This window comes from Mustelus asterias, unplaced genomic scaffold, assembly GCF_964213995.1.
Source record: "Mustelus asterias unplaced genomic scaffold, sMusAst1.hap1.1 HAP1_SCAFFOLD_1207, whole genome shotgun sequence".
NCBI classification, from domain to species: domain Eukaryota; kingdom Metazoa; phylum Chordata; class Chondrichthyes; order Carcharhiniformes; family Triakidae; genus Mustelus; species Mustelus asterias.
In genome coordinates this window covers 713-26,973 of record NW_027591152.1, presented here as the reverse complement: position 1 = coordinate 26,973, position 26,261 = coordinate 713, and the positions used below count along the sequence as shown (strand labels likewise).

Here is a 26,261-nt window from a genome sequence, read left to right as displayed (position 1 = left end):
TAAATTTGCTGATGACACCAAGATTGGTGGAGTAGTGGATGAGGTGGAGGGGTGTTGTAGGCTGCAAAGAGACATAGATAGGATGCAAAGCTGGGCTGAAAAATGGCAAATGGAGTTTAACCCTGATAAATGTGAGGTGATTCATTTTGGTAGGACTAATTTAAATGTGGATTACAGGGTCAAAGGTAGGGTTCTGAAGACTGTGGAGGAACAGAGAGATCTTGGGGTCCATATCCACAGATCTCTAAAGGTTGCCACTCAAGTGGATAGAGCTGTGAAGAAGGCATATAGTGTGTTAGCTTTTATTAACAGGGGGTTGGAGTTTAAGAGCCGTGGGGTTATGCTGCAACTGTACAGGACCTTGGTGAGACCGCATTTGGAATATTGCGTGCAGTTCTGGTCACCTCACTATAAGAAGGATGTGGAAGGGCTGGAAAGAGTGCAGAGGAGATTTACCAGGATGCTGCCTGGTTTGGAGTGTCGGTCTTATGAGGAAAGGTTGAGGGAGCTGGGGCTGTTCTCTCTGGAGCGGAGGAGATTGAGGGGAGACTTAATAGAGGTTTATAAAATGATGAAGGGGATAGATCGAGTGAACGTTCAAAGACTATTTCCTCGGGTGGATGGAGCTATTACGAGGGGGCATAACTATAGGGTTCATGGTGGGAGATATAGGAAGGATATCAGAGGTAGGTTCTTCACGCAGAGAGTGGTTGGGGTGTGGAATGGACTGCCTGCAGTGATAGTGGAGTCAGACACTTTAGGAACATTTAAGCGGTTATTGGATAGGCACATGGAGCACACCAGGATGGTAGGGAGTGGGATAGCTTGATCTTGGTTTCAGATGAAGGTCAGCACAACATCGTGGGCCGAAGGGCCTGTTCTGTGCTGTACTGTTCTATGTTCTATAATACTGTTTTCTGGAACAAAATTATTGTGTTAAATAATGCAGAACCAGCATTCAACAAAAATAAACACAATTACAACTGCAGCCATGGGCTAAAATGGTACACTCAATTAAACCAGCGGGAAACGAAACCAAGATGGACAAGGACAGCTGATACATGGGAACACCACCACCTGCAAGTTCCTCTCCAAGCCACATGCCATCCTGACTTAGAAATATATCACCGTTCATTCACTATTGTTGCATCAAAATCCTGGAACTCCCTTCCCACAGCACTGTGGATGTACCTCCACCACTTGGACTGCAAAAGTTTAAGGCGGCAGCTCGCTACCACCTTCCAAAGGGTAATTAGGGTTGAGCAACAAACGTCAGCCAAGCCAATGACGCCCACATCCAGTGAAAGAATTAAAAAAAACATTTCCTAGTTACTCAAGTTGACATCATGCCATTGCCTTTATTGAGTGACATCACCAGGCAAAACCCACACTAAATGCACCACAATAATTTTAGACACCAAACATAATGCACTACACAAATTGCAAGGCAATATCTAATGACAGGCTGCACAATATCACAGAAAGTTGAGAGAGAAGTACGATGGAAGGGAAATCCTGCCTGCGCAATCCCTTACACCTGGCAGGCACCCAACTGCACAATACTGGCAAATCATTGAGTTGAGGCAAGGCATTTTTCCACAGTTTTAACACCTGTATCAACTTCCCAACAGCACTGGTTAAGACCAAGACTTGCTTACATATGGTCAATTATTGGATAAACTGGGGGAAATAATGTCATTTGCAACAAATCTTTAACTATCCTTCTCAATACAACTCCCAAAGTTACTTTTTCTTCAACCCACCATTCTGAAAGTGCATTTACAAATTGTTCAGGAAAAGGGCCAAGGGAATCGCTGATGCATGGAATGTACAGAAATACAATAAAAAGTGTGATCAGCAGGCAGGGAAAGACATCCTGAGGAGGAAAAAAGTTAGAGGCAAATCAGAACAGTAAAAAGAATATAACAACGGTAAGAGAGCCGTCAGAGAAGGAATAATGACCATAACACCTGAAAATCATCTCAATAAACCATTTTAGATCATTATTTTCTCCAAGTAGTCACAGTGGAAGACACAAGAAGCATGCCCTCGCCCAGAGAAAACTCTGGTAAGAAACATCAATGCAAATGAGGTGAAAATCTTAAAAGGCTTTAAATCAAATAAATCACCTAGAATTGAGAGCATTCATCCCAGAGCTTCAAGTGAGGATTATTTTGAGGCACTGATGTTCGTTGTAAAGGGGTGGTTGGATGCTGGGAGGGCATCAGAAGATTGGAAACACAATGTAGTAACCATAATCAAAAATTCTAGCAGCAGATACTGCAGCTACAGACCAATTAGTCTTACTTAAATTCAACTCTAAATAATGGAATGGATTGCCAACAATAAAGTTGATTATCTGAACATAATAACCTAAACAGCAGTCATTATGGATTCTGAAATGAGTGGGCCTGTCTAGTTATCCTTCTTTGAGGAAATAAGAACTCAAGTTGCCCACGTCAAATCTCGGCAAGATTAAGATTAGCTGATTTAGAGGGAAGGCCAGGAAAGAATTCATCAGGGCCCAGAGATAAACAAGTATCTCTTCATTAGCATAAACATCATCCTAATCAATCAAAATTCTGCATGCGTCATACCTTTTGTAGGAGCTACGTGCAAGGCAACTGTCTGAATTCATTCCAGAACGTATTACACCAATTGATCATTTACAGGTATATAGCACTGTCAAACTAGTATCACTTTTTGGATTTCTGTCAATACACATTCACTCAATAATCACCCCAATAATAAAATACAGATGATCACTGATAACAAACCTATAACTGTCAAAGTGCACTATAATTATAAAACAGCTCAATTTAAGGCACCATTCTTCCACCATTCTCCTAGCCTTGGTATATTTTGGCATTTGCCATGCCAAACCACAGACCATTTCGGAGTCTTCAGGTTCCTGATTAAATTGTAATATAATACTGTGCTGGGTTCCAGGGCAGCATGCAAAATAAACAGGGGTGGTTGGCTTTGAGGATCCCATCTATTTATTTTCCTTGTCCCTATTGGTGAAGCAACCAAACTTCATTTGGTTCTTCCAGACAGCCCATCGAGGCCTGACCACCAGCTCTGGAGCTCTGAAACAGGGTCATCCAGATTCGAAATGTTAGTTCCACCCTTCCTCCACAGATGCTGTCAGACCTGCTGAGATTTTCCAGCATTTTCTGTTTTCATTTCAGATTCCAGCATCCACAGTAATTTGCATTTATCTCAAGTGTTTAACTCACTGCCACTTCTCTTCAGGAATGCCTTCCCTGAAGTAGTACTGTTTTTCTCTCTGACAGGATTTCCGTTTGTCTCTTTCACCCTGCCCACCCTCTTTGCTTTCCATTTCCCGCCTGGTGTTCGACAAGTTACCAAAACTTGCTTTCACAGCTATGTTTCCTTCCTCAGCGACTGTCTCCATCTCTAACTTACCCCACATGGATTCCAACTGAAGTTCCACCCTTTACATTTCGAATCCACCCAGGATTACAGTTATCTCCAGGGCATACAATGTTCCTCCTTGGACTGCTATTTTTGCTGCATCCTAAGATCCACACTCAGTGCATACGTCGCCATATGCACACACTCGGTATCTCTCTTCAGCAGCACCGACCCACCCTATCTCAAAACTGTCCTTATCCCCAGTTTCATTGCGACGCCTTAAGAATTTTTTAATTTTCCTTTCAGGTGTCAAGGAACACAAGCGCCAACAACTCACTGATACCAATGCCCATTCTGGACATCCCTCGCCTTCCTGTCCCTTGAACCCCATCCCTCCTAACCCCAGCCCTTGCTGTGTATTCACAATGCCCTCTGACCTTCCCCTCTCTGAGGCTAAACGTGCTGTACTCAGCTTCATACCCTTATGCCCCCACCTAAACAAATGTTTGGCTTGCCATGATATTGAACTCTCCCTTGTCCTCATGCTTCACTCTACAAGCCTCCGCATTCAAAGGATCATCCTTTGCCATTTGTGCCAACTCCAGGATGATGTCACCACCAAACATATCTTCCCTTCACTCCCCATCAGCAATCCTAAGGGACCGTTCCCTCCAGGATATCCTGGGCCACTCCATCACACCCAACACCTCACCTCCTGCCCACAGCACCTTGCCATGCAATCGCAGAAGATGCAACACCTGCCCATTACCTCCTTCCTGCTCACCATCCAAGGACCTAAACACTTTGTTCTGCTGTGTACACATCCTGATCACTTAATATCTGCTATCAGCACCCTTCTTAGCTATGATCACCATCATTTACATTCTCTTTTTGTCAATTCCCTCCGCCCCATCCAAACAATATAAATCTCCATCCTATTTTCTATTGTCTTTGGCTCGGACGAAGGGCCATCCAGACACGAATAGTTGGTTCTAATTCTCTCTCCACAGATGCTGTCAGATCTGTTGAGATTTTCCAGCATTTTCTGGTTTTGCATCAGAACCGTCTGCTCTCGAGCTCCAAATTTTGCTTTAGAATTAATCATATTAACTTTGATGGTTTCAATCTCAGAGCCCAGAGAAACAGGCTTTCAATTCCGAGCACTTACTTAAAGCAGCACATTCTCAACATTTCCTCATTCTTAAATACAGCAGGATAGTCAGCCTCACTGAGATGGCAGCATCCTGCAAACATCTTGCCTCAATCACTAGATCAAAAGCATAGCTGTGCACTGACAACTCAGTGATGCTCAGTTTCATAATCAACTTCTCTGATAATGAAGTATTCCATGCCAGCCAGAACAGAATTTGGATAAGATCCAGGCATGTGCTGACAAGTGGCAGGAAACATTTAGGCCAGGCAAGTAGTGGGTAATAATGTTCTTGAACAAGAGAAAGCCAAGCTGTCACGTCCTCATTTTTAATGTTATATATACACACACACATAGAACAAATTCCATGCAAATCAATGTCATAAGCATCACAAGACAAAATATACAAGTTATGCGGATGCTGAAAATCTGAAAAGTAATCAGAAAATGTGAGGAATATGCAGGAGGTCAAGCAGCATCCATAGGGAGAGAGAAACAGTTACTGGTTCAGGTTGGTGATCTTTTGTAAGAACACAAATCCAAAATATACCTCCTTGCCTAGGACATGACTGATTGAGTGAATCGTCAGACTATATATAAAGGACGCCTCTTTAATTTTAAAAAATTCAAGTATCTTGTACTGCTGCTTTTATGTGAAGTTGCTTTCAAAAATTAACTTTCTTCATTGGTGCAGTAACACTCTACAATCAACTTTCATACAAAATTCCACAAAGCATGATGAATTCCTGAGCTTAGCTGTGCTTAATGGGCACTTTTGAAGAGGAAGGAAGGAAAACACTTACTGGGTTCATGTTCATGATTTCTCATAAACTGAATTGTCTAAATCGGGCACAGATAATGGGGAACACAATAGACACACATTTTCCATTGGATAAGAAAAAAAGCCCAGGTTCTGAAAATCTTTTTCCTGATTTGAAAAATCCAGAATATTTAGATAATACCAAATAAATGGTGGATTTTATTAATACAGAAAATGTCTCTCATAGAAATTACAACACAAACTGGCCATTCAGCCCAACCAGTCCATGCAGTGTCTACCCTCTGCATGCGCAAATATTTCTAATTGCATTTCTCCAACCAACTTCCTTATCCTTTCACTCACCTATTCAATCCAATGTTGAGTGCTAATCTATTTTATGCCTCAACCATTAATTCTGAAGTGAATTCCATAGCCTCACAACTATGAAGAGATCTCCACAGCCTTCTGCTCTAAATCTCTTTACATTTAATTTTGTATCTTTAGCCCTTGTTCTTGACCCCTCAGTTACTGAAAATGGTCTGCTTCGACAACAAAAATAGAAAACGTTGGAAAATCTCAGCAGGTCTGACAGCATCTGTGGAGAGAGAATACAGCCAATGTATCGAGTCTGGATGACCCTTTGTTTCAGATTCCAGCATCTGCAGTATTTTGCTTTTATCTATGGTCTGCTTCTATCTCCCTTCTTTCATTATTTTAACAATTATATTACCTGATAATTTGAACAATTTTGAAATGGTGAATCTGTATTGCATCCTTTCTAATATCTTTCAGTATTGTGAAATGCAATACTGCACACAGTACTCTGACCGAGTTGTTAAAGTTCTTTTTAAACTCATCACTATCTCTTAGCATTTATATTATTTACCGGAAGGTTTTTAAAAATGTAACAGTATTCTTGGTTTCAGCAGCCTAACAATCTGAAGTTCTGCCTTTAATGTTCCGTGAACATTTATGTCCTTCTGCTCTTCTATGATACTGAAGCTACTTCCATTCAGACAGTAATTACTCCCATTAATCATTTTATTAAAATGCATCACTTTCCATATACTGGCACTGAATTCTAAGTAACACTTTTAAGCCCAAGAACATTGTTTGCAGTTCTTTTCTGTCTTCCAAAGAATTAAACCTACCTCTAATTTTGCAAATCAGCAAATGTTGATACAAATCCCCCTAGGTGTATATAGTGCCCGGTGTAAGTGTGCAGATTTTCCACCAGCCAGTCCTATGGAGGCTGCAAGGGCATGAAAAGCTTTGAAAGCTTTGCACCCAAGCTGTGGACCTCCAGTGGCATTTCGGGTTCAGGGGAGACCCGTGTCTGGAATTGTCCCAGGGGCAATTGTGCGACAACTGGGTTTTGAGGGGGATGTTTCCAGTACTTTATTGCTTTTGCCTGGCTTCTGAGGGGGCACAGGAACATATGATCTCGTGATCCAGAGGCAAGAGCCAAAATGGATGCCTGTGACCTGAGGCAACACGAAAATAGGCTCCACATGATAAGATTTTGCGCGTGAAGGCTTTGGCATGGTTGAATAAAGGTGAACACATGAGTTGGACCTCAGAGCAGAAAGAAGGAAATGCAAGGTTACTGCCAATGTTACAATCATTTTTAAAGGAACCGATTGATCCGAACCTGCACAGAGGGTTCAGCTAAAGGCGATCCTGATGGATCCATGCCATCAAGACTATCATGAGCAACGCTGAAGAGGTTCTAGGGTAAGTAAATCATTTTGGTAAAGACAATGCCCGTTGGACTACAGTTGGTTAGGAGCTATTGTTGGATGAGAATGGTGGATAAATCCTTGAAGAAAAAGGATTCTACTCTACGGAATTCTACCCGAGAAGGTCAGAGTTGGGACTTTATGGCTGAAATCACTACAGTGAATCCATGATGCCGAACTTTGTTATATGTATTTGTGTACTTTACAGTTGATATTGTATGCAATTTGCCTGTTAATTCATGTTTAAATTATGTTGATTTGGTTTGATTAAAGTAAAAGTTATAAAAATGATATCTTGTACACTGATTTTCTCATTAGAATCATTGGGTAAATTTGGTTCCTGTGGGGATTGTAACAATGCAAACAGTGAACATATTTAACTGTTTCTCAGGCTGTTCTTAAGGGTCCCTAAAGCAGTACAGCCCCGAACAGGCACTGGGCTGTGTCGACTAAGGGAATGTCACAGTAACTTCATTAGTGTTACTGTAAGCCTTGTGACTAATAAATAAACTTTACTTTTTTTACTTTACAGTAATCCAATAACATGTAGCAGATAAAGTGGTTCCACAAATACCACACTCAATAGATATAGCTACAAGAATGTTTTCCAGGTAACAATAAATACAGATGGAATTTAATTCTACTCTTATCCGACCCTTCCAGCTCCAATCAAAAAGTTTATCCCCTGTAAAGTGGAAAGAGGAGGTGCTGAAATTATCACATAATGGCGAGTGTGTACTAAAGTACAAAAGTCATTATGTTGTAACTTTAACACTATCGCAAAGACAGGTATATTGTACCCCAGGTTACTGTGGGAGGCGAGGGAGGAGATTGCGGAGCCTTTGGCGATGATCTTTGCATCGTCGATGGAGACGGGAGAGGTTCCGGAGGATTGGAGGATTGCAGATGTGGTCCCTATATTCAAGAAAGGGAACAGGGACAGCCCGGGAAATTACCGACCGGTGAGTCTAACCTCAGTGGTTGGTAAGTTGATGGAGAGGATCCTGAGAGACAGGATTTATGATCATCTAGAGAAGTTTAGTATGATCAAAAGTAGTCAGCACGGCTTTGTCAAGGGCAGGTCGTGCCTTACGAGCCTGGTTGAGTTCTTTGAAAATGTGACCAAACACATTGACGAAGGAAGAGCGGTGGATGTGGTCTATATGGACTTCAGCAAGGCGTTCGATAAGGTCCCCCATGCAAGACTTCTTGAGAAAGTGAGAGGGCATGGGATCCAAGGGGCTGTTGCCTTGTGGATCCAGAACTGGCTTGCCTGCAGAAGGCAGAGAGTGGCTGTGGAGGGGTCTTTCTCTGCATGGAGGTCAGTGACCAGTGGAGTGCCCCAGGGATCTGTTCTGGGACCCTTGCTGTTTGTCATTTTCATAAATGACCTGGATGAGGAAGTGGAGGGATGGGTTGGTAAGTTTGCTGACGACACCAAGGTAGGTGGTGTTGTGGATAGTTTGGAGGGATGTCAGAAGTTGCAGCGAGACATAGATAGAATGCAAGACTGGGCGGAGAAGTGGCAGATGGACTTCAACCCGGATAAGTGTGTGGTGATCCATTTTGGCAGATCCAATGGGATGAAGCAGCAGTATAATATGAAGGGTACCATTCTTAGCAGTGTAGAGGATCAGAAGGACCTTGGGGTCCGGGTCCATAGGACTCTTAAATCGGCCTCGCAAGTGGAGGATGCGGTCAAGAAGGCGTACGGCGTACTGGCCTTCATTAATCGAGGGATTGAGTTTAGGAGTCGGGAGATAATGCTGCAGCTTTATAGGACCCTGGTTAGACCCCACTTGGAGTACTGCGCGCAGTTCTGGTCACCTCATTACAGGAAAGATGTTGAAGCCATTGAAAGGGTGCAGAGGAGATTTACAAGGATGTTGCCTGGATTGGGGGGCATGCCTTATGAGGATAGGTTGAGGGAGCTTGGTCTCTTCTCCCTGGAGAGACGAAGGATGAGAGGTGACCTGATAGAGGTTTACAAGATGTTGAGAGGTCTGGATAGGGTAGACTCCCAGAGGCTATTTCCAAGGGCTGAAATGGTTGCTACGAGAGGACACAGGTTTAAGGTGCTGGGGGGTAGGTACAGAGGAGATGTCAGGGGTAAGTTTTTCACTCAGAGGGTGGTGGGTGAGTGGAATCGGCTGACGTCGGTGGTGGTGGAGGCAAACTCGTTGGGGTCTTTTAAGAGACTTCTGGATGAGTACATGGGATTTAATGGGATTGAGGGCTATAGATAGGCCTAGAGGTGGGGATGTGATCGGCGCAACTTGTGGGCCGAAGGGCCTGTTTGTGCTGTGGCTTTCTATGTTCTATGTTCTATGAGATCAAAAAATGAGGTGTGCCAGATTCTATGTCAGCATGGGAAAAGAAATGGGATGCCATTGTGAATATCAGAAATACTCTTGGAGAATGAACCAATAATACTTTACAGTGAGGCTCAAATTGATTAAATATTCTCTCTCATCATATTTCAAAAAAAGGTTTTACCATGGACACAGATTCCTACTACTATTTTATGATGTTTATGAGGCAACTATTTTGAAAACAATACTTTATCTAAAAAAACCATGTAGTCCCAATGACACCAGACATAGATACGTGTTTCGTTTTGAAAAATACAATTTCACATTGTTGCTAAATTAACAGAAAATAACCCAAACCAAAATAAGTACTAAGTCCACCATCTAATTATATTTCTACCACATTACAACTGTGACTAAAATTCAAAAGTAATTAATCCTGAGAACATAAAAGCCATGATAAGGGCAACACGATGGCACAGTGGTTAGCACTGCTGCCTTACAGCGCCAGGGACCCTGGTTCAATTCCCAGCCTGGGTCACTGTCAGTGCGGAGTCTGCACGTTCTCTCGTGTTAGCGTGGGTTTCCTCCGGGTGCTCCGGTTTCCTCCCACAGTCCAAAAGACGTGCTGGTTAGCTGCATTGACCATGCTAAATTCTCCTTCATTGTACCCGAACAGACGCTGGAGTGTGGCGACTAGGAGATTTTCACCGTAACTTCATTGCAGTATTAATGTAAGTCTACTTGTGACACTAATAAATAAACTTATATGAATGTAAGTTCTTTCTTATTAAAAGGGATCGATCTGTATGTCATTTGCATCAAACTAAAATTTATATTTGAAATATATCAACATTGGTTCTTCCAATTTTTCTTTTCTTAGTTTTAATAAATTTGTTGCCAACATATGATGAATGCATTAGAACATAAACTATTACGGCAAGGAGAAATCTTCAGATTGCTCATAAATGCGATGGTATTCAATAGTATTTTTTGACAAAAAAAAACCACCTGATGCTTTTCACAGCCTTACTCTAACTGATCTTAAACATCACACAAGAAAGTTTTTCTCCAAGTCAAAGTGTACAGAAAGCTGCAATGAAACATACCTTGATAAGCATCTCATTCCACTTCAAAAATATAAAGATGGTCTTACTCAAACTGAGATAGGAGGTACTATATTTTTATTAAAAAGTTACTGAATATGCTGAAAGGAATATCATACTCTTTGCATTTGCAAACAGTGAGAATTCCAGTCTCAAGTTTCTGCTATAACTTAAACATGGTCTACTGCTTCGTAACTTTCTAACCCACTTCCAGCTACCTTTTAATTCTCTTGAAATGAAAAATTGTTCATTTCTACAATGTTGAATGCGTCATTTGCAGGTCACACAATTGACCATAAATAGAATCCCAAATGCAAAGCAATGATAGAAGAGCAGTGCCAAACTGACACAGCTTTTCAAGTTATTTGCTGCATGTTTACATTTGAAAATGACAATGGCAAGTGCAGGTGTTTTTCTGGTAATCTACTATATAGTCTAAACTGCATTGTGATCTAAAGCAGACATTTTATTTACAAATAAGAGCTGTCAGATAACCCAATAAGAGGTGTCTCTACAGTCAGATGCAGAATTACAATTTAAAGTAAAGATACCAACAAAAGAATTATTATTTCAAGATACATTGAAGTTTTAAATAAATAGCTTTTCTTTATTTACAGCAAATATACCATAAGTACTATACAACAAGGAAAGTGAAATCATTTTGATTCTGCCACCCACATTCAGGGCAAAACTAGAATTGCAATGTTTGTTTTCCTGCTCATGCTTACACAGTGCCTATATTAGTATCAATCATAGATTAGCAAAAGGAAACTTTAAATGCAGTTCGATTATTTTTTTCTTGGTCTCAAACGTAAAGCGATTGTCTATAAAATAGCCAAAAGTCATCTCACAAGATAAATATGAAAATATAAATAGGAACCTTACTGAAAAGTATATGGAACTCTCAACACCTGTGAATATCCTCACACATTTAATGCAATTGAACACAAGTGCACTCTTTCCAATAAGGGAGAAGTGAATATATGCAACACAAACAGATTTCAAACATGTTTAATTGTGTAATGAGGATAACATACTTGAGGAATTTTTAGTTTGGCACATCTATGACAGTCACAGTTTGGCCAACAAAGAGGAAATCATTTAATACTCTCACAATTTGGGATATTTTTGTACTGTCCCAGTTAGAAAATAAATGTTGGAAACCTTACCTCAAATCTTCCAGTAAATCACATTCCCCCTGATGCTTCGCCTGAAGTTTAGTCATTTGCTCAGCATGGATGTTTTTTAGTTCTTGAGTAACTTTTACCTTTGATAAAGAAGAAACACATTGTTGGTTCAAAAGGTAGCAAAGCCATACAAATAAAATTATGTACACCCAAACCCACCAGCTTAATTTAAAGAACGCGTGAAATAAGCACACAAAACGTCGACATTTAGTACAATTTTATGCTAATTTACGAATTAGATTTCCCTAGAAGCAGAGCACAAATGTTTCGAGACCTAGCATAAAATGCCACAAACTAAGGTAAATAGTGAGAAACATTTCATGTGGAAATTTCAAAGCAGCAATGGCCATTTAAAGCCTATTCAAATCAATTCCACCATCGTGACATTTCCGCCAAAAAAGTCATTGATTGAAAAAAAAATGATAAATTTACGCCAAGTGTGCACTTCCCATAAAGCGCCTTTCCTCGAAATGTCCACTCTGATTTCAAGCGTTTTAAGAGGACCAAAATTGTGCACATTCTGCTCTGTACTCGGACGCTTCCGTGAAGAAGCGCAATAGCAAAAAAAAACGCAAGTTTGCAACCAAAAAAAATAATCCAGTCACCCTGCAGAGAGAAAGAAAAAACAATAACACCCCCCCCCCCCTCCTTTCACATGTAAATATCTCTACAATCAGTGGGGTTTGAGACCTCAACCACACTCTTGCATTCTGGCACAAACACCTAAAATCACGCTCACAAGAAAAAAAGGATCTATATATATATATTTTTTAAAAATGCCTCACCCACAGTAACCCGAAAGATAAGCATATGGGCACTTTATTTAATTCAAAACATCAATCCGGTGGGTGCTTTTTAAATCTGAACACTAGGGACATTGTATCCCCCCCCCCCCCCCCCTCCCCCTCCCTCCTCTCTCCTCAGCAGCCACCCACCTTCTCGAATACGACATTTCTTCACACACACACAACACAGTCAGTGAATAAAGATGTCTGTTTTCGGGGAAGCTCACCTTTCTCGGAGGAGGCTGCATGTCGATGAAATGACGGGAATCATAAATCCGACGTTGGGAAGATGGAAAGAAAGGGAGGGGGGGGAAAGAAAAAGCCGAAAGGAGATAAGAGAGCCGCCGCCGCTGAAGGAATGAGATGGTGGTGGGGTTAGGAAAATAGAAAAGGGATGAAAAGGAAGGAAATTGCGGTAGGAGGTGGTGGAGGGGAGGGAAGGGAAGGGGGGGGGGGGGTGCTGGTTTCTGAAAGGGAGGAAAGAGAGAGAGAGAGAGGGGAGGGGGGAATAGGAAAAATAAAGATAAAAGACACTTAAGCGTGGGTTTGACTGAGAGTCACTCCGGCACCGCCATGATATCCCCCCCTCATCTCCTCCTCCACCTCCTCTCACACCAACACTCTCACTCAATGAGAGGAAAAACACCAGAGAAGGGGGGGGGGGGAATGGAGAGAAGAGGCTCTCCAACACTTAACTCCCGAGGATCCGCCGCTCAATAGCGACTTACAGCGGTTGCGCTCGGAATCAGACAGGGCAGGAGCGGGAAAGGGGGCGGGCAGGGGAGGGGAGGTGGAACTGCCTTCGTGTCAGCGCCGTTCGGGCAAGCGCTAGGCCTCGGCCGTCGCTATAGGCAACCAACCCGACCGCGGAGGGAGAAGGGAGTAGGCAGAACAATCGAGCCGGGTCCTGTCGATCGCTCCGGCTCGGCTCGAGTCGGTCGATTGATCGGTTCGCGCCGCTCGCCCTCACGGACTGGAGGTGGGAGGACTGACTGGATGGTTCAAGTCTCCCCCCCACGCTGAGGCCAACTGAAAATCAGCCCGGAGTCTCTGCAGCCTTTTTGGGGTGACACTCTGACTGGACGTGTGATCGCTTTCTGTCGGAAAGATTCGCATTTATATGTATATACACACACACACACCAGAATTGGAGATTCGGTTCTGGGTCGTATTTAAAGTAAAGTTATTAGTGTAACAAGCAGGCTGACATTAACACTGCAATGAAGTCACTGTGAAAATCCCCCTAGTCGCCACACACTCCGGCACCTGTTCGGGGTACACTGAGGGAGAATTTACCATGGCCAATGCACCTAACCAGCACGTCTTTCGGACTATGGGAGGAAACCAGAGCACCCGGAGGAAACCCACGCAGACACGGGGAGGACGTGCAGACTCCGCACAGACAGTGACCCCAAGCTGGGACTCGAGAACCCCAGGTCCCACGGTGCTGTGAGGCAGCAATGCTAACCAGTGCGCCACCATATTACCCTCGATATTTAGCCCTCAATTAACGTCACAAAGAAAAAACAGATTATCTGGACTTAAAAAAGCAAAAGTGCTGGGAAACCTGAGCAGGTCTGGCAGCATCTATGGTGAGAAATCGAGTTAACGTTTTGAGTCCAATATGCCTTCTATGATAGAGATTCACACCACCCACCAGATGTCTCAAAAGTGCTTTACAGCCAACCTGGTACTTCTGAAGCGCGGCCACTGTTGTCGGAAACATGGTAGCCAATCTGCTCTCATCAGCAGCAAGGTGATAATGATCAGACAGCCTTTAAAAGTAAAATGCTGCAACACTGGAGATCTGAGATTAAAAACAAAAAGTGATGGGAAAAACTCAGCAGGTTCGTAGAAGTCAGCTCTGACAAAGGGCCATCCAGACTCGAAACGTTGACTCCATTCTCTCACCACAGATGCTGTCAGACCTGCTGAGATTTTCCAGTATTTTCTGTTTTGGCTTCAGATTCCAGCATCCGCAGTATTTTGCCTTTAGCGTAGAAGTCTATGTGCCAAAGAAGCAAATCCGTGTGGTTCCTAACCGGAAACCATGGATGATCAGGGATATCCACTGTTTGCTGAAGCCAGGTCTGAGGCATTCAAGTAAGGTGACCCTGATCTATACAAGAAATCCAGATACGATCTAAAGAGAACCATCAGTCTGACCTTGGCTGGGAAAGCAGGTTGCTGGCATATACAGGTGGCAGACATGACTTCTCCCTCAATTTTACAGGCAATTAAGTAGCTGCCACTGGGGTTACTGTCTACTTCAGGATGGCCATACACTCCTAAAAGCTGCCAGCCCAATCAGAGGGCCAGCAGCTCAGGAACCTCAACAGTGCCACCCGGAACAGTGACCATTGCTGAGGCAGGCTGGAGACCTGCTGAATTCAACAGGTAAGGGAAGAAAAATTTAAAATATTTCAGTGGCCCATTGCAGGAGGGGGCACCCCGTCCAGGGAAATTGCTGGAACACCAGGGTGCTTCCCTGCCCGCAGCTCCCTCAATTATTAAAAAAAATCCTCCTGCCTTCAAGCTGACACATAGAGACCACTTTGATATATATGATGAGCTCCCCACATGGCACGGGGGTGGTGGCGGGTGGGGGGAGGTGGAGGGAATGGGGTCGATCTTCTGTTGTCATATCAAATGGCCCTTAATAGGACCTTTGAATATTCAAATTGGCTGCCCTCCATCTTGGGGTCGGCAGCTTCAGCGATCACATGTCTGCCATCAGTAAAACTCGCCAACAGCGGAACATGTTCAAGGAGCCAATGCGACAATTTACTGCACGCCCCCCCAATCTCATTTCCTGCCTCCTGGGGTCCAGTAAAATTCTGCCCATCCATTCCTTCCATGCATACTAAACTTACCATGTATTCTGTGTCCCAAAACGGTGTCTTTTAAATTAAATTGATGTAATTCACAATTGAATTAATTAAAACTGTTTCAACCATCTCCTTTGGGAATCTGTACAATAGGCCATTGAAATACTGCTTTGATATTTCCACAGGAACCTGGGCAGAAGCCGAAAATGGCAGAAAAATCTGACGAGGCCAGTGACATGGAGGTGCTGCCAAACCCAATGGCAGGATCTCATTATCATTTTTTTGTTCCTTTTCCTTGGTTGGACAATAGGAGAGAAAACTAGAGGCAGGCTGCCTGGGAAAGTGCGCAGCAACCAGGACTTCAGGGAGGCGTTTGGGACAGAAGAGCCAAAAAGGCAGGGAGTGGAAGAGGCCATGATTAGCAGTGGTGAGGCTAAAGGCTTCCTTGATAAACAGTAGGGAGTATTGGAAAAAAACAATTATTTTGTGGAGCTGGCAGCTCCCACCTTCCTTCATTGCCATGTTTCCTGATTCCTGGGAGACCTGTACAGTTGGGCTCTAAGTTACACTGTAAGGAGCTGATTTAAATATAGCAGTTGCTGTATCACATGATGTGTATCATGTTAGGGACACATCCCCCCGCCCCCCCTCTCAAAAGATCGTACCCACTTAGCACTGGGCACTGAAACACAGACTCGATGAGAGGCCAGGGCTGAGAACGAGGGGAACTGGACAACCAGACTGACAAGGGTGAGAGCAGAGGTCAGGGCAGGCCAGATAAAGCCAGCAGCATCAGCCAGCCAGCCAGGAGCACACGTGGTCGTCGAGCTTTGGAGCCCGGCCACATAAGTGAGAGGTGAGCAGTTGGAAGATGCGAGGGCTAGGCAAGTGTAGTTATTATGTAATTTCTCAAATAAAAATACTAAGACTGTACACAGTATGCCAATGAGGTCTTACCAATACCCTCTACAATTGTGTCAAAACATCCCTACTTGAGGGGTGGCACAGCGGTTAGCATTGCTGCCTCACAATGGCAGGGACCTAGGTTCGATCCCTGGCTTAGGTCACTGTCTGTGCGGAGTCTGCACATTCTTCCCATGTCTGCGTGGGTTTCCTCCAGGTGGTCCGTTTTCCTCCCACAGTTTCAAAGATGTGCTGGTTCAGTGCATTGACTTGAACAGGCACCGGAGTGTGGCGACTCGGGGAATTTCACAGTAACTTCATTGCAGTGTTGATGTAAGCCTTACTTGTGACTAATAATAAAGAAACTTTAAACTTTTAGATTCCATTCCTCTTGCAATACATGACACCTTATCATTTGTCTTCCTAATCGTTTGCTGTACCTGCTTTCTAAGTTTTTGTGATTCATGTACCAGGACACCCAGATCCCTCTGTACTTCAGAGTTCTGCAATCTCTCTCTATTAAACATGCTGTTTTTCCCTTCTTCCTGCCAAAGTGGACAAATTTGCATTTTCCCACATTATAATCATATTATAGTTTACTGCCTGCATGATTTTCCTGGGTTCCATGATTTGCGCACATATCTAGAAAAGTGTTTGGTGCATCCACTTCTGAAAATAAACTATCACAGAGTTGCACTATCTACAGAATGGTGATTTACAGGCAATATCTGAAATAGGAAATACATTCTCGAGAATTGAAAGGCCAGACCATAAAACTACCAGATCATCCTTAGTCACTTGGGACATGGCCAGATTTGACAGTCTATACCCATATACCGAGTATCAGACTTGTGATTGGCACTACATTAATTTGTTTTCCTGTGGAAACAAGGCATCAGTTAGGCTTAGCTTTCATTAGGTGACACGTTTCCCTCAATTTCAGAGCATCATAGATGACATCTGTATGGCATTAGGGCTCATTATATGAGCACCGAGGCTAGAGAGCGTTTGGATTCAATTAATACTAAACTTGATAATTGATCACAGAAACATTATATTACCCATCAGTGAGTGCTATCCAGAAAGTAGACATAATACTTTCATTATGTGGCAGCCCATGATGCCTGCATTATAGGAAGAAATCAAAGCATTGGAGCTGTTTAAGCTGCCTCACTAAATGTTATGATCCCACCAAATGTGCTACAGGTAAAATTTGTGAGGCATATGTTTTATTTGGATATGCTTATATAGATTGCAGGGAGAGGATCCTTTCACAAGAAACAGCATAGCCCATCTTCTGCCCAGACAGTGCAACTGGGCTTGTAGCATCAGTGAGCTCATTCTCATTGCTGTCTTTCATGTAAAATGAGGCCTATAATCATGTATTTTGCTTGGGGAAACAATAATTAATTCTAGATATTTATTCTGCATACAAAAGTGAGAAAAATAAATGTTGACACTATTTGAGAGGGAGTTCTACAGTCAGAGTAGTGTTGTGTATTACTTCCCAGCTGACACTCTGCAAACATTTTGGACTGAGAATTTTGAGCTGCTGCTGTGATCCTGCTGGTCTATGGATTATAACAACAGCAGCAAACTGCATTGCCTTAGGATGGTTACAAGAACAAAATATCCGAGGATGTTTCACAAACAGGTGCAATGCAAACAATACCATTCAGGAAGCAAGTGTTTGGGAGAGTGACTGAAAACTTGGTCAAAGAGGTGGATCTTGAGGATGTTTTAAAAGATAGAGGTAATTGAAAATACATTGAAATTACAATAGAGAGACTAACTATTCTGTTTCAATATTTTACTCTCTATGCAAGCATGGTGGGCAGCACGGTGGCACAATGTTAGCACTGCTGCTTCACATCATCAGGGACCCGGGTTCAATTCCGGTCTTGGGTCACTGTCTGTGTAGAGTTTGCATGTTCTCGCCATGTCTGCCTGGGTTTACTTGAGTGCTCCGGTTTCCTCCATAGTCCAAAAATGTGCGGGTTAGTTTGATTGGCCATGCTAAATTGACAGGGTAAATTTGAGGCATTACGGGAATAAGGCCTGGGTGGGATTGTGGTCGGTGCAGACTCGATGGGCCACATGGCCCCTTTCTGCACTGTGAGGATTCTATGATTCAAATAGTCCAAATCCTATTGACCTTTGAATCATTTTTTTCAGTCATCTATCCAATCCAATCTTGAATGGTGACATTCTTGCCTGAACCATGGACCATGGAAAATAATTTTCCATAGCCTCACAACTTTCTGTGCAAGGTAAAGAAGTTTCTCTTGTTCCTTGCATTAACTGCATTCCCTTGGTGTAACCAAGAGCTACTGCTGTGTCCACTGTTCTACACCAATGTTGCCAATCTACCATAAACTTTGAACACCCTCCTGCACCAGTCTTTTGTTGCTCACCCCTGAAAGTCACTGAGTTTTGAGAAAACATCATGTAGCAGCTTATAGTTCTGCAAGTCGCCACAGCAGCTCAGCTCAGCTGCTGCACCTCTCACCCACAACTCAGACTCACACCCAAAACATCCATCTCAATGTATTCCCCTTCAGACAAGGCAGCAAACTGAGCACTCCCACACTTATCCCGAGTGGCACCACAAAGCAAGCCATGAATGCCCCTCAAAGACCTTTGACCCTCGCTGCATTTGATGACATTGGGCTTGGTTTGCTAACCCGTCACTTGTTATGCAATTCTCAGGCCACCAAGCCTGTTTTCAGCAAGTCCCTTCCTCATATGGCACACACAGAGCAACCACTTACTCTCAAGAGCATCACATCACATGAAGTTAATGACAACTAAGCCATGAGAACCACACAACCTGACCCATGTACCTCCTACATCCTGACCTCAAGTAGCTTACCCAGCTAATAGCTAGTGCTCCCAGGACTCAGTAGCTCTGAGATTCCGTGAGCATGATGTATAGCAGGACACTCCCACAATGATGTTAGGGACCTAGCAGTGATGAAGGATGGGCAACGATACACATCCAAGTCAGGATGACATATTACTATTCTTATGGGTGAAGGAGTTATTGGGCAAGGATGTGCTATTGATATAGTGTTGATGAGCTGCTGCCTCACACCCTGTAGATCTTAAAAACCGCAACCAGTTGTCAGTAATGGAGAGGCAAATATTGTCTCCATGTTTGGGGCAACAATCAGGCTAATTGCTTTGTCCTGGGTGGCATCAACCATCTTGAATATTATCTGTAACCTGTTTGTCTACCATCATTCTCAACTGGATCTAATTTGGCTACAGAGCTTTGCTCTGATCCATTGGTTGTGGGATCGATTCGTTTTGTCAAGAATCTGTTACTTTATACAAGTAGCAGTGCGGATTAGCTTCACTCCATTATTCTTCGTAAGGACTGAGTGTCTGTAAAAGCAATATCGGTGAGGTCAAGTCACTTTCTTCCTCCGTTTAGGTTCCTCATCATCTGTTGCAGACCCAGTCCAGCAGCTAGGTCCTTCAAAATGTGATGAGATTGGTTAATGGTAGTCCTACCAAGTACCCCACCCAGAGCACATCCTGTGCCCATTACATATTGTGATGAGCTCCAGCAGAGCCGTTTATTTACTAATACCATTTCTGGGAGCATGACCTCAGTCTTATGTTATTCAGACTTTAATGAGCTAAGTGCATGCCTAAATTCCCACTGTATTAGCCCATGCATATGAAGTGGGTGAATAAAACTCCTCAGTACCCAATAATACAGATTGCCTTCACCTAATGTGCACCACTCTTATGGGTGCCAATCATTCATTATCAGCCGCATCATTTTTTGACAGAATTTCTGACTTTGCCTTTTGAGCTCTAAAGCTAATATATGAAATTTGCCTGCTTACTGGCCAGTCATGTCATTATTTCTTCACGGTTTGGTCATGACTTGTCTTTCAGAGAGCAAGTTAATTGCTCGACGGAGAGTGGCGTCATCAGCAAAGACAACAATATCACTGTTCAACACACACACAAGTAATTTGAGATGTATTTTCCAGAGGGTCATTGAAGGATATTGGAAACGATTTGAGGCAAAACCTTTGACTGCCGAACCTCATCGTTTTTCTGAAGTGAATAACCTGTTTATGCTCACATTTTATTCATTTTTTAGAAATTCCAGGTGAACCAAAAAAAAACTGCTGCATGAAATCCTTGATAGTTTATTGTTTATCATTGTTGATGTTATGGATTTTCTTTACGGAATATTTGGTGCTTGGGATGTTCAAATTTTATGTTTTAAAAGATGCTGCAGTGACTTATTCAAAATATGGGCCGGGATTCTCCCAAAAAGATTCTAAGTGGCGAATTTGCGTAAAAACTGGAGTAAAAAAAACTGGAGTGCCAGCACGGTGACACAGTGGTTAGCATTTGCTGTCTCACAGCTACAGGGACCCGGGTTCGATTCCTGGCTCGGGTCACTGTCTGTGTGGAGTCTGCACGTTCTCCCCGTGTCTGCGAGGGTTTCCTCCGGGTGCTCCAGTTTCCTCCAGTTTCCTCCCACAGTCTGAAAGACGTGCTGGTTAGGTGCATTGACCTGAACAGGCGCCGTAGCGACTAGGGGAATTTCACAGTAACTTCATTGCAGTGTTAATGTAAGCCTTACTTGTGAATAATAAATAAACTTTAATAAATAAACTTTAAAATCCCACAAGATTTTTTAGCAAGATTTTCAAAATGAATCTCCCACACTTTGTACATCACAGAGAGCCCTAGCGTGAACCACGACAAGAATCTGTGGGCGGGGCCTATTCCTGCTGGAGAGGCTGGCAACATGGCACTGAGCGAGCTACTGTGCATGCGCCGATATGTCATAGCGAAGATTGGTACATGAGCGGTAGCCCCGCACTGCTGGCCTGCCCTGTGACCCCGCAATGCCGACCCTCCAATCCCCCCACGCACCGATCGCTGCCCTTTCAGACGTCTCTGGACCAGTCCAGACCCCCTCCTCCCCACAGCCCTGGCCCCCCTAGCAGGCCAACCCCACCCCAACGGCCAGCCCCAAATGCAGAAAGGCAGTGGGACCACCCCCACCGACCTCTCTCCCATAACCCCTGCCGCCAAAAGGCCCCACCTCATCTGGCCTCACCCCTTTGCACTGCCCGATGCCCGGTGGGCAGTGCCAAGGTGCCCCCTTGGGCATTGTCACTTTGCTCCATGGGCAGTGCCGGCACCACCCCCCCCCCCTTACTCCTGACCTCCTGGGGGGGCTTCCATGGCTTCCCTTCATTCCAGCAGGGTTGGGCCGCAGCTCCCCATTAGTGGGGAGCTGTTGTAAACCCCGCTGGCTTGTGAGCCCGGAGACGTCAGTCCCAGGCCTGCTAATCAGATGGAAATTTGAATTGAAATACTTTAATCAGCTCCATGCTGATTTCCAGTGTGGAGCTGATGACACCAGAAATCTGACGGCCGGAGACACATGGAGGCCATGGTGCCCAGCTAAATAACCTTTGCTTACATCTCCCGGCCCCTTGTGCTGCTAGAGCAGCGCAGTGGGCTGGGAGAATTGCTCCCATGCTGTTTCAGTGCCGAATCATAGAAACCCCTACAGTACAGAAAGAGGCCATTCAGCCCATCGAGTCTGCACCGACCACAATCCTACCCGGGCTCCATCCCCGTATCCCTACATATTTATCCACTAATCCCTCTAACCTACGCATCCCGGGGCAATTTAGCATGGCCAATCAACCTAACCTGCACATCTTTGGACTGTGGGAGGAAACTGGGGCACCCGGAGGAAACCCACGCAGACACGAGGAGAACGTGCAGACTCCACACAGACAGTGACCCAAGCCAGGAATCGAACCCAGATATCTTGAGAAAATAAATAAAATTAGCAACAAGAATTAATTCCACAATTCCTTTCTTAAAATGATTTTGTCAATCCCAGATCTATCCTGGCAAGTTTTAATTTATAACTTTTTTCGTACGACAATTTTTTTCATTTTGAGGTCTTTTTTTTCAATCAACCTTTTCATTTATTTTGTCTTCAAAAAGTGACCTGTACAAAATAATCTGGAATTTATACAAAACTGCAAGTGAAGACATACTGGGCTCTGCCTAACAAATCATCCCATTTAACCATAAATTGCAAACAGGTCCAAACCTGGCCATAATTCAAGCACTTAAAATTTGTATATTCATCTAGATGGAGGAAAATAAGTAACACTCTGATTTGGTTGCAATGTTGTATCATCCAGCAGAGAGTGCTGTTAAATTATAACACATACATTGTAATTTTCCATAATAATTATGACCTTCTATCATAATATTAATTTCAACACCAGCACTATAATCCTTAGACAGTGCTGAACCTGCAAACAGAGTGATAATAATTATTTTCAATTTCTCTGAATATTGTTTTCTCTCTTCGTGGCGATACTGGAGCCTGAGTTTTCTGCATCACATGGCTTGATTTAACAAGGAAGGAGGCTTTGTGTTGCAGTGACAGCGTCATTACCACTGGACCAGAAGCTCCAGGTTCGGGTTCAATGCTAAAGTTTATTTATTAGTGTCACAAGTAGGTTTACATTAACACTGCAATGAAGTTACTGTGAAAATCCCCTAGTTGCCATGCTCCGGTGCCTGTTCGAGCACAATGAAGGGAGAATTTAGTCTGGCCAATGCACCAAACCAGCACGTCTCTCAGACTGTGGGAGGAAACCGGAGCACCCGGAGGAAACCCCACACAGACATGGGGGGGAACGTGCAGACTCCACACAGACAGTGACCCAAGCCGGGAATCAAACCTGAGTCCCCAGTGCTGTGATGCAGTAGTGCCAACCACTGTGCCACCGTGCTGCCCAGGTCCCCAGAGCATTACCCTGGGTCTCTGGGCTACTAGTGCAGTGGCAATACTATCCTGTCACCCCCCCTCCACTAAATATGGTCATGGGATCTCTTACATCAGCCTGTGCGCCAAACAGGGCCTTGGTTGGACCTCTGACAGTTCAGCACTCCCACTGTACTGTGCTGGGACTTATTGGCCTCAGAAGGAATGTTTAACGCCATTCAACTGCTTGGGATAATCAGCTTGGGATGTCTTCCACCATCTTCCCCCCACTATTCCTCAAAGGGTAAAAACACAATGTGGGTTCAAAGATACGCCAAAAATATTGACAAGGATTGAGTCAGTTATGTCAAATCTCTGTAACATTTGCAGTGAATCAGTTTTCCACCAGCACTTAGAGTGGACAAGAAAAGGTGCCTGGTCACTCTTAGGAGGGATTTCAGCTTCATTTAAGGTGAGACTTAATAATGAAGGGATAAAATTGATCCCCAAGGGCTGAATTTTCTACGTATGTTTCTATGTATGACAGCTGCCTTCGGATTAGGGCCTTTATAGCAAGAGGATTTGAGTATAGGAGTAGGGATGTTTTATTACAATTGTATGGGGTATTGGTGAGGCCACACCTGGAGTATTGTGTGGAGTTTTGGCGCCCTTATTTGAGGACAGATGTCCTTGCTGTAGAGGATGACCTTTATCTGAAGACAGATGTCATACATAGAAATATGCATAGAAAATAGAAACAGGAGAAGGCCATTCAGCCCTTTGAGCCTGCTCCACCATTCATTATGATAACGGCTGATCATCAAATTAATACCCTGATCTTGCCTTCTCCCCATATCCCTTGATCCCTTTTGCCCCAAGAGCTATACCTAATTTTTTCTTGAAATCACACAACATTTTGCCCTCAACTACTTCTGTGGTAGTGAATTCCACAGATTCACTTCTCTCTGGGTGAAGACATTTTTCCTCACCTCAGTCCTGAAAGGTTTACCCCTTATCCTCAAACTATGACCCCTATTCTGCACTCCCCCATCATTGGGAACATTTTATCTGTCTAATCCTGTTAGAATTCTATAAGTTTCTCTGAGATCCCCTCTCATTCTTCTAAACTCCAGTGAATGTAATCCTAACCAACTTAGTCTCTCCTCCAATGACAGTCCTGCCATCCCTGGTAAATCTTCCCTCTATGGCAAGAACATCCTTCCTCAGATAAGGACACCAAAACTGCACACAATACTCCAGGTATGGCCTCACCAATGCCCTATATAATTTCAGGAAAACATCCCTGTCACTATACTCAAATGCTCTCGCTGTGAAGGCTAACATACCATTTGCCTTCTTTACTGCCTGCTGTATCTGCGCACTTATTTTCAGCAACTGATGCGCGAGGACACTAAGTTCTCACTGAGTATCCACTTCTCAAGTTACACCCATTCATGATGCTCAACACCGTCCAAGACAAAGCAGCTCGTTTGACTGCCACCTCATCCACCAACTTCAACATTCACTCCCTCCATCACCGACATTCAGTGACAGCAGCGTGTACTATCTAAGCTATGAATTGCAGCAGCAACTCATCAAGGCACTTTTGACAGAAGCTTCCAAACGCATGACGTCTATCACCTGGAAAGACAAGGGCAGTAGATACATTGGAACATCTCCACCTCTAAGATCCCCTCCAAGCAGAGAGGGACCTACAATGAAACATACAGTGCTACAGCGCATGGTCCCAGCCAATGAGGGGGGCCCCATACTGAGAGGTGGCTGTGGGAGCACCAATCAGAGGCTGGTAGCTCTGAATTTGCTGATAGGCTCAAAAAGTTTGAATGAGCCTATCAGCAGTCAATGCAGAACAATGTCGGGCTCTGATTGGTGGAGCTCTCTTAGAGCAGAAAACTGTCCAGGATGTTGAGAGGTGGTGGTGACTCAAGATAGGATGGATCTCCTGATGGTCTGGTCTGAACTTTCTTTACATTTCTCGTTAATAAAGCAGCAGCCAGCTTTCTGACATTCAGGCCTGGCAGCTTGTGGCAACAGTGAGGTCACTGAGGTTACATCGGGATGTGAGCCTGTGAGGTATTCAGAGAGGACTGAGGAGAAGGTGCTGGCCAATGGCCATCAAGGAAAGGAGCATGGTGACTCTTGACCTCCAGCCAGGGCTGAACAGGACAGGTGGGCAACCAACCAACCAAAGAAAGAACAGAGGTTAGACCAGAGCAGGCCAGATAAAGCCAGCAGCAGCTAGGCAGTGAGCCAGGAGCTCACGCAATCATTGAGACTCGAGGCTCATTTACCTCAGCAAGAGGGGAGCATTCGGGAGGTGCAAGGGCCAGGCAAGTGCCGGCATGGTTTTCAGGGCGCAGCAGGATGATTCGACCAGGGCTGAGAGTGAGAGGCCTGGGAGGCAGTCAGCGAGGGCAAGAGCAAAGGCTAGAGCAGACCAGATAAAACCAGCAGCAGCCAGGCAACCAGTCAGGAGCACACATGGTTATCAAGGCTCGAGGCACAGCCTCCCGAACGAGAGGTGAGCAGTCAGAAGGTGCGAGGGCCAGGCAGGCGCTGGTATGGTTTTCAGGAGCAAGGGGGCAACTTGACCGGAGGCCAAGGCTGAGAGTGAGGAGGACTGGGCAACTGGACTGGCAAGGGTAAGAGCAGAGAACGGGCCAGATAGCCAGCAACAGCAACCAGGCCAACAGTGAGTTACCAGTACACCTGCGAGCTTAAGTCATCGTGTGGGGCAGCTGGAGCGGTGACTTAACCCTCGGGCTAGAGCTGAGGAGGGCTGGGCAGGTGAGGGCCAGGCCAGGCAGTGAGGTGAGGTTGTTGAGGTGAGCAGGGGCAGCTTGAACCCCAGGGCTGAGGAGGGCAAAGAAGCTGAGGGCATGATCTTATGTTGAAAACTTTGATCGAAGTGTACATCTAGTAGCCTAGTCCATACCCTTCATACAAGTATCACCTGACCAGGACTTCTTTACACCTCTGCTTCTCATATGGTAAATATCCCAGTATCTGTTACAAATTTCTTTGCTCCTTTGCTACCAAAATAAATTCCCCCTGTCAACCTTGGTTCAGAGGAGCCACCATGTGGTCATGGATTCAAGCCCCACTACTGAGATTTGAGCACACATCTGAGCTAAATGTCAGCGAGTGCTGAAGGAGTGCTGGACAGTAAGGCACTGTCTGTCAGATGAGAAGTTAAGCCAAGGCCCCACTTCTTTCAGATGGGTATTAAAGATCGCATTGCGCTATTAACAAGCCAGGGGCGTTCTCCCCATGACTTGTCCAGCCGACACCACCAAATAAATATCATTGCTTTTTAT

The 26,261-nt window shown here is 44.2% G+C and overlaps 1 protein-coding gene across 2 annotated transcripts in view; it reads right to left on the bottom strand.

Moving 5' to 3' along the window:
* The window catches only part of LOC144488013 (F-BAR and double SH3 domains protein 2-like), a 93,136-nt gene extending 80,322 nt beyond the window's left edge, over positions 1 to 12,814 (bottom strand). Inside the window, exons 1-2 of one of the 2 annotated variants that reach the window (XM_078206030.1) lie at positions 12,642 to 12,814; positions 11,612 to 11,709 (exon numbers count right to left, since the gene is read on the bottom strand). In XM_078206030.1, coding sequence (XP_078062156.1) covers positions 11,612 to 11,709; positions 12,642 to 12,662 — 119 coding nt within the window. In that variant the 5' untranslated portion in view covers positions 12,663 to 12,814. Of the gene's footprint in view, positions 1 to 11,611; positions 11,710 to 12,564; positions 12,602 to 12,641 lie in introns of those variants that run through there. The other variant, XM_078206031.1, reaches the window with a different exon arrangement.
* Positions 12,815 to 26,261: the final 13,447 nt, after the last annotated feature.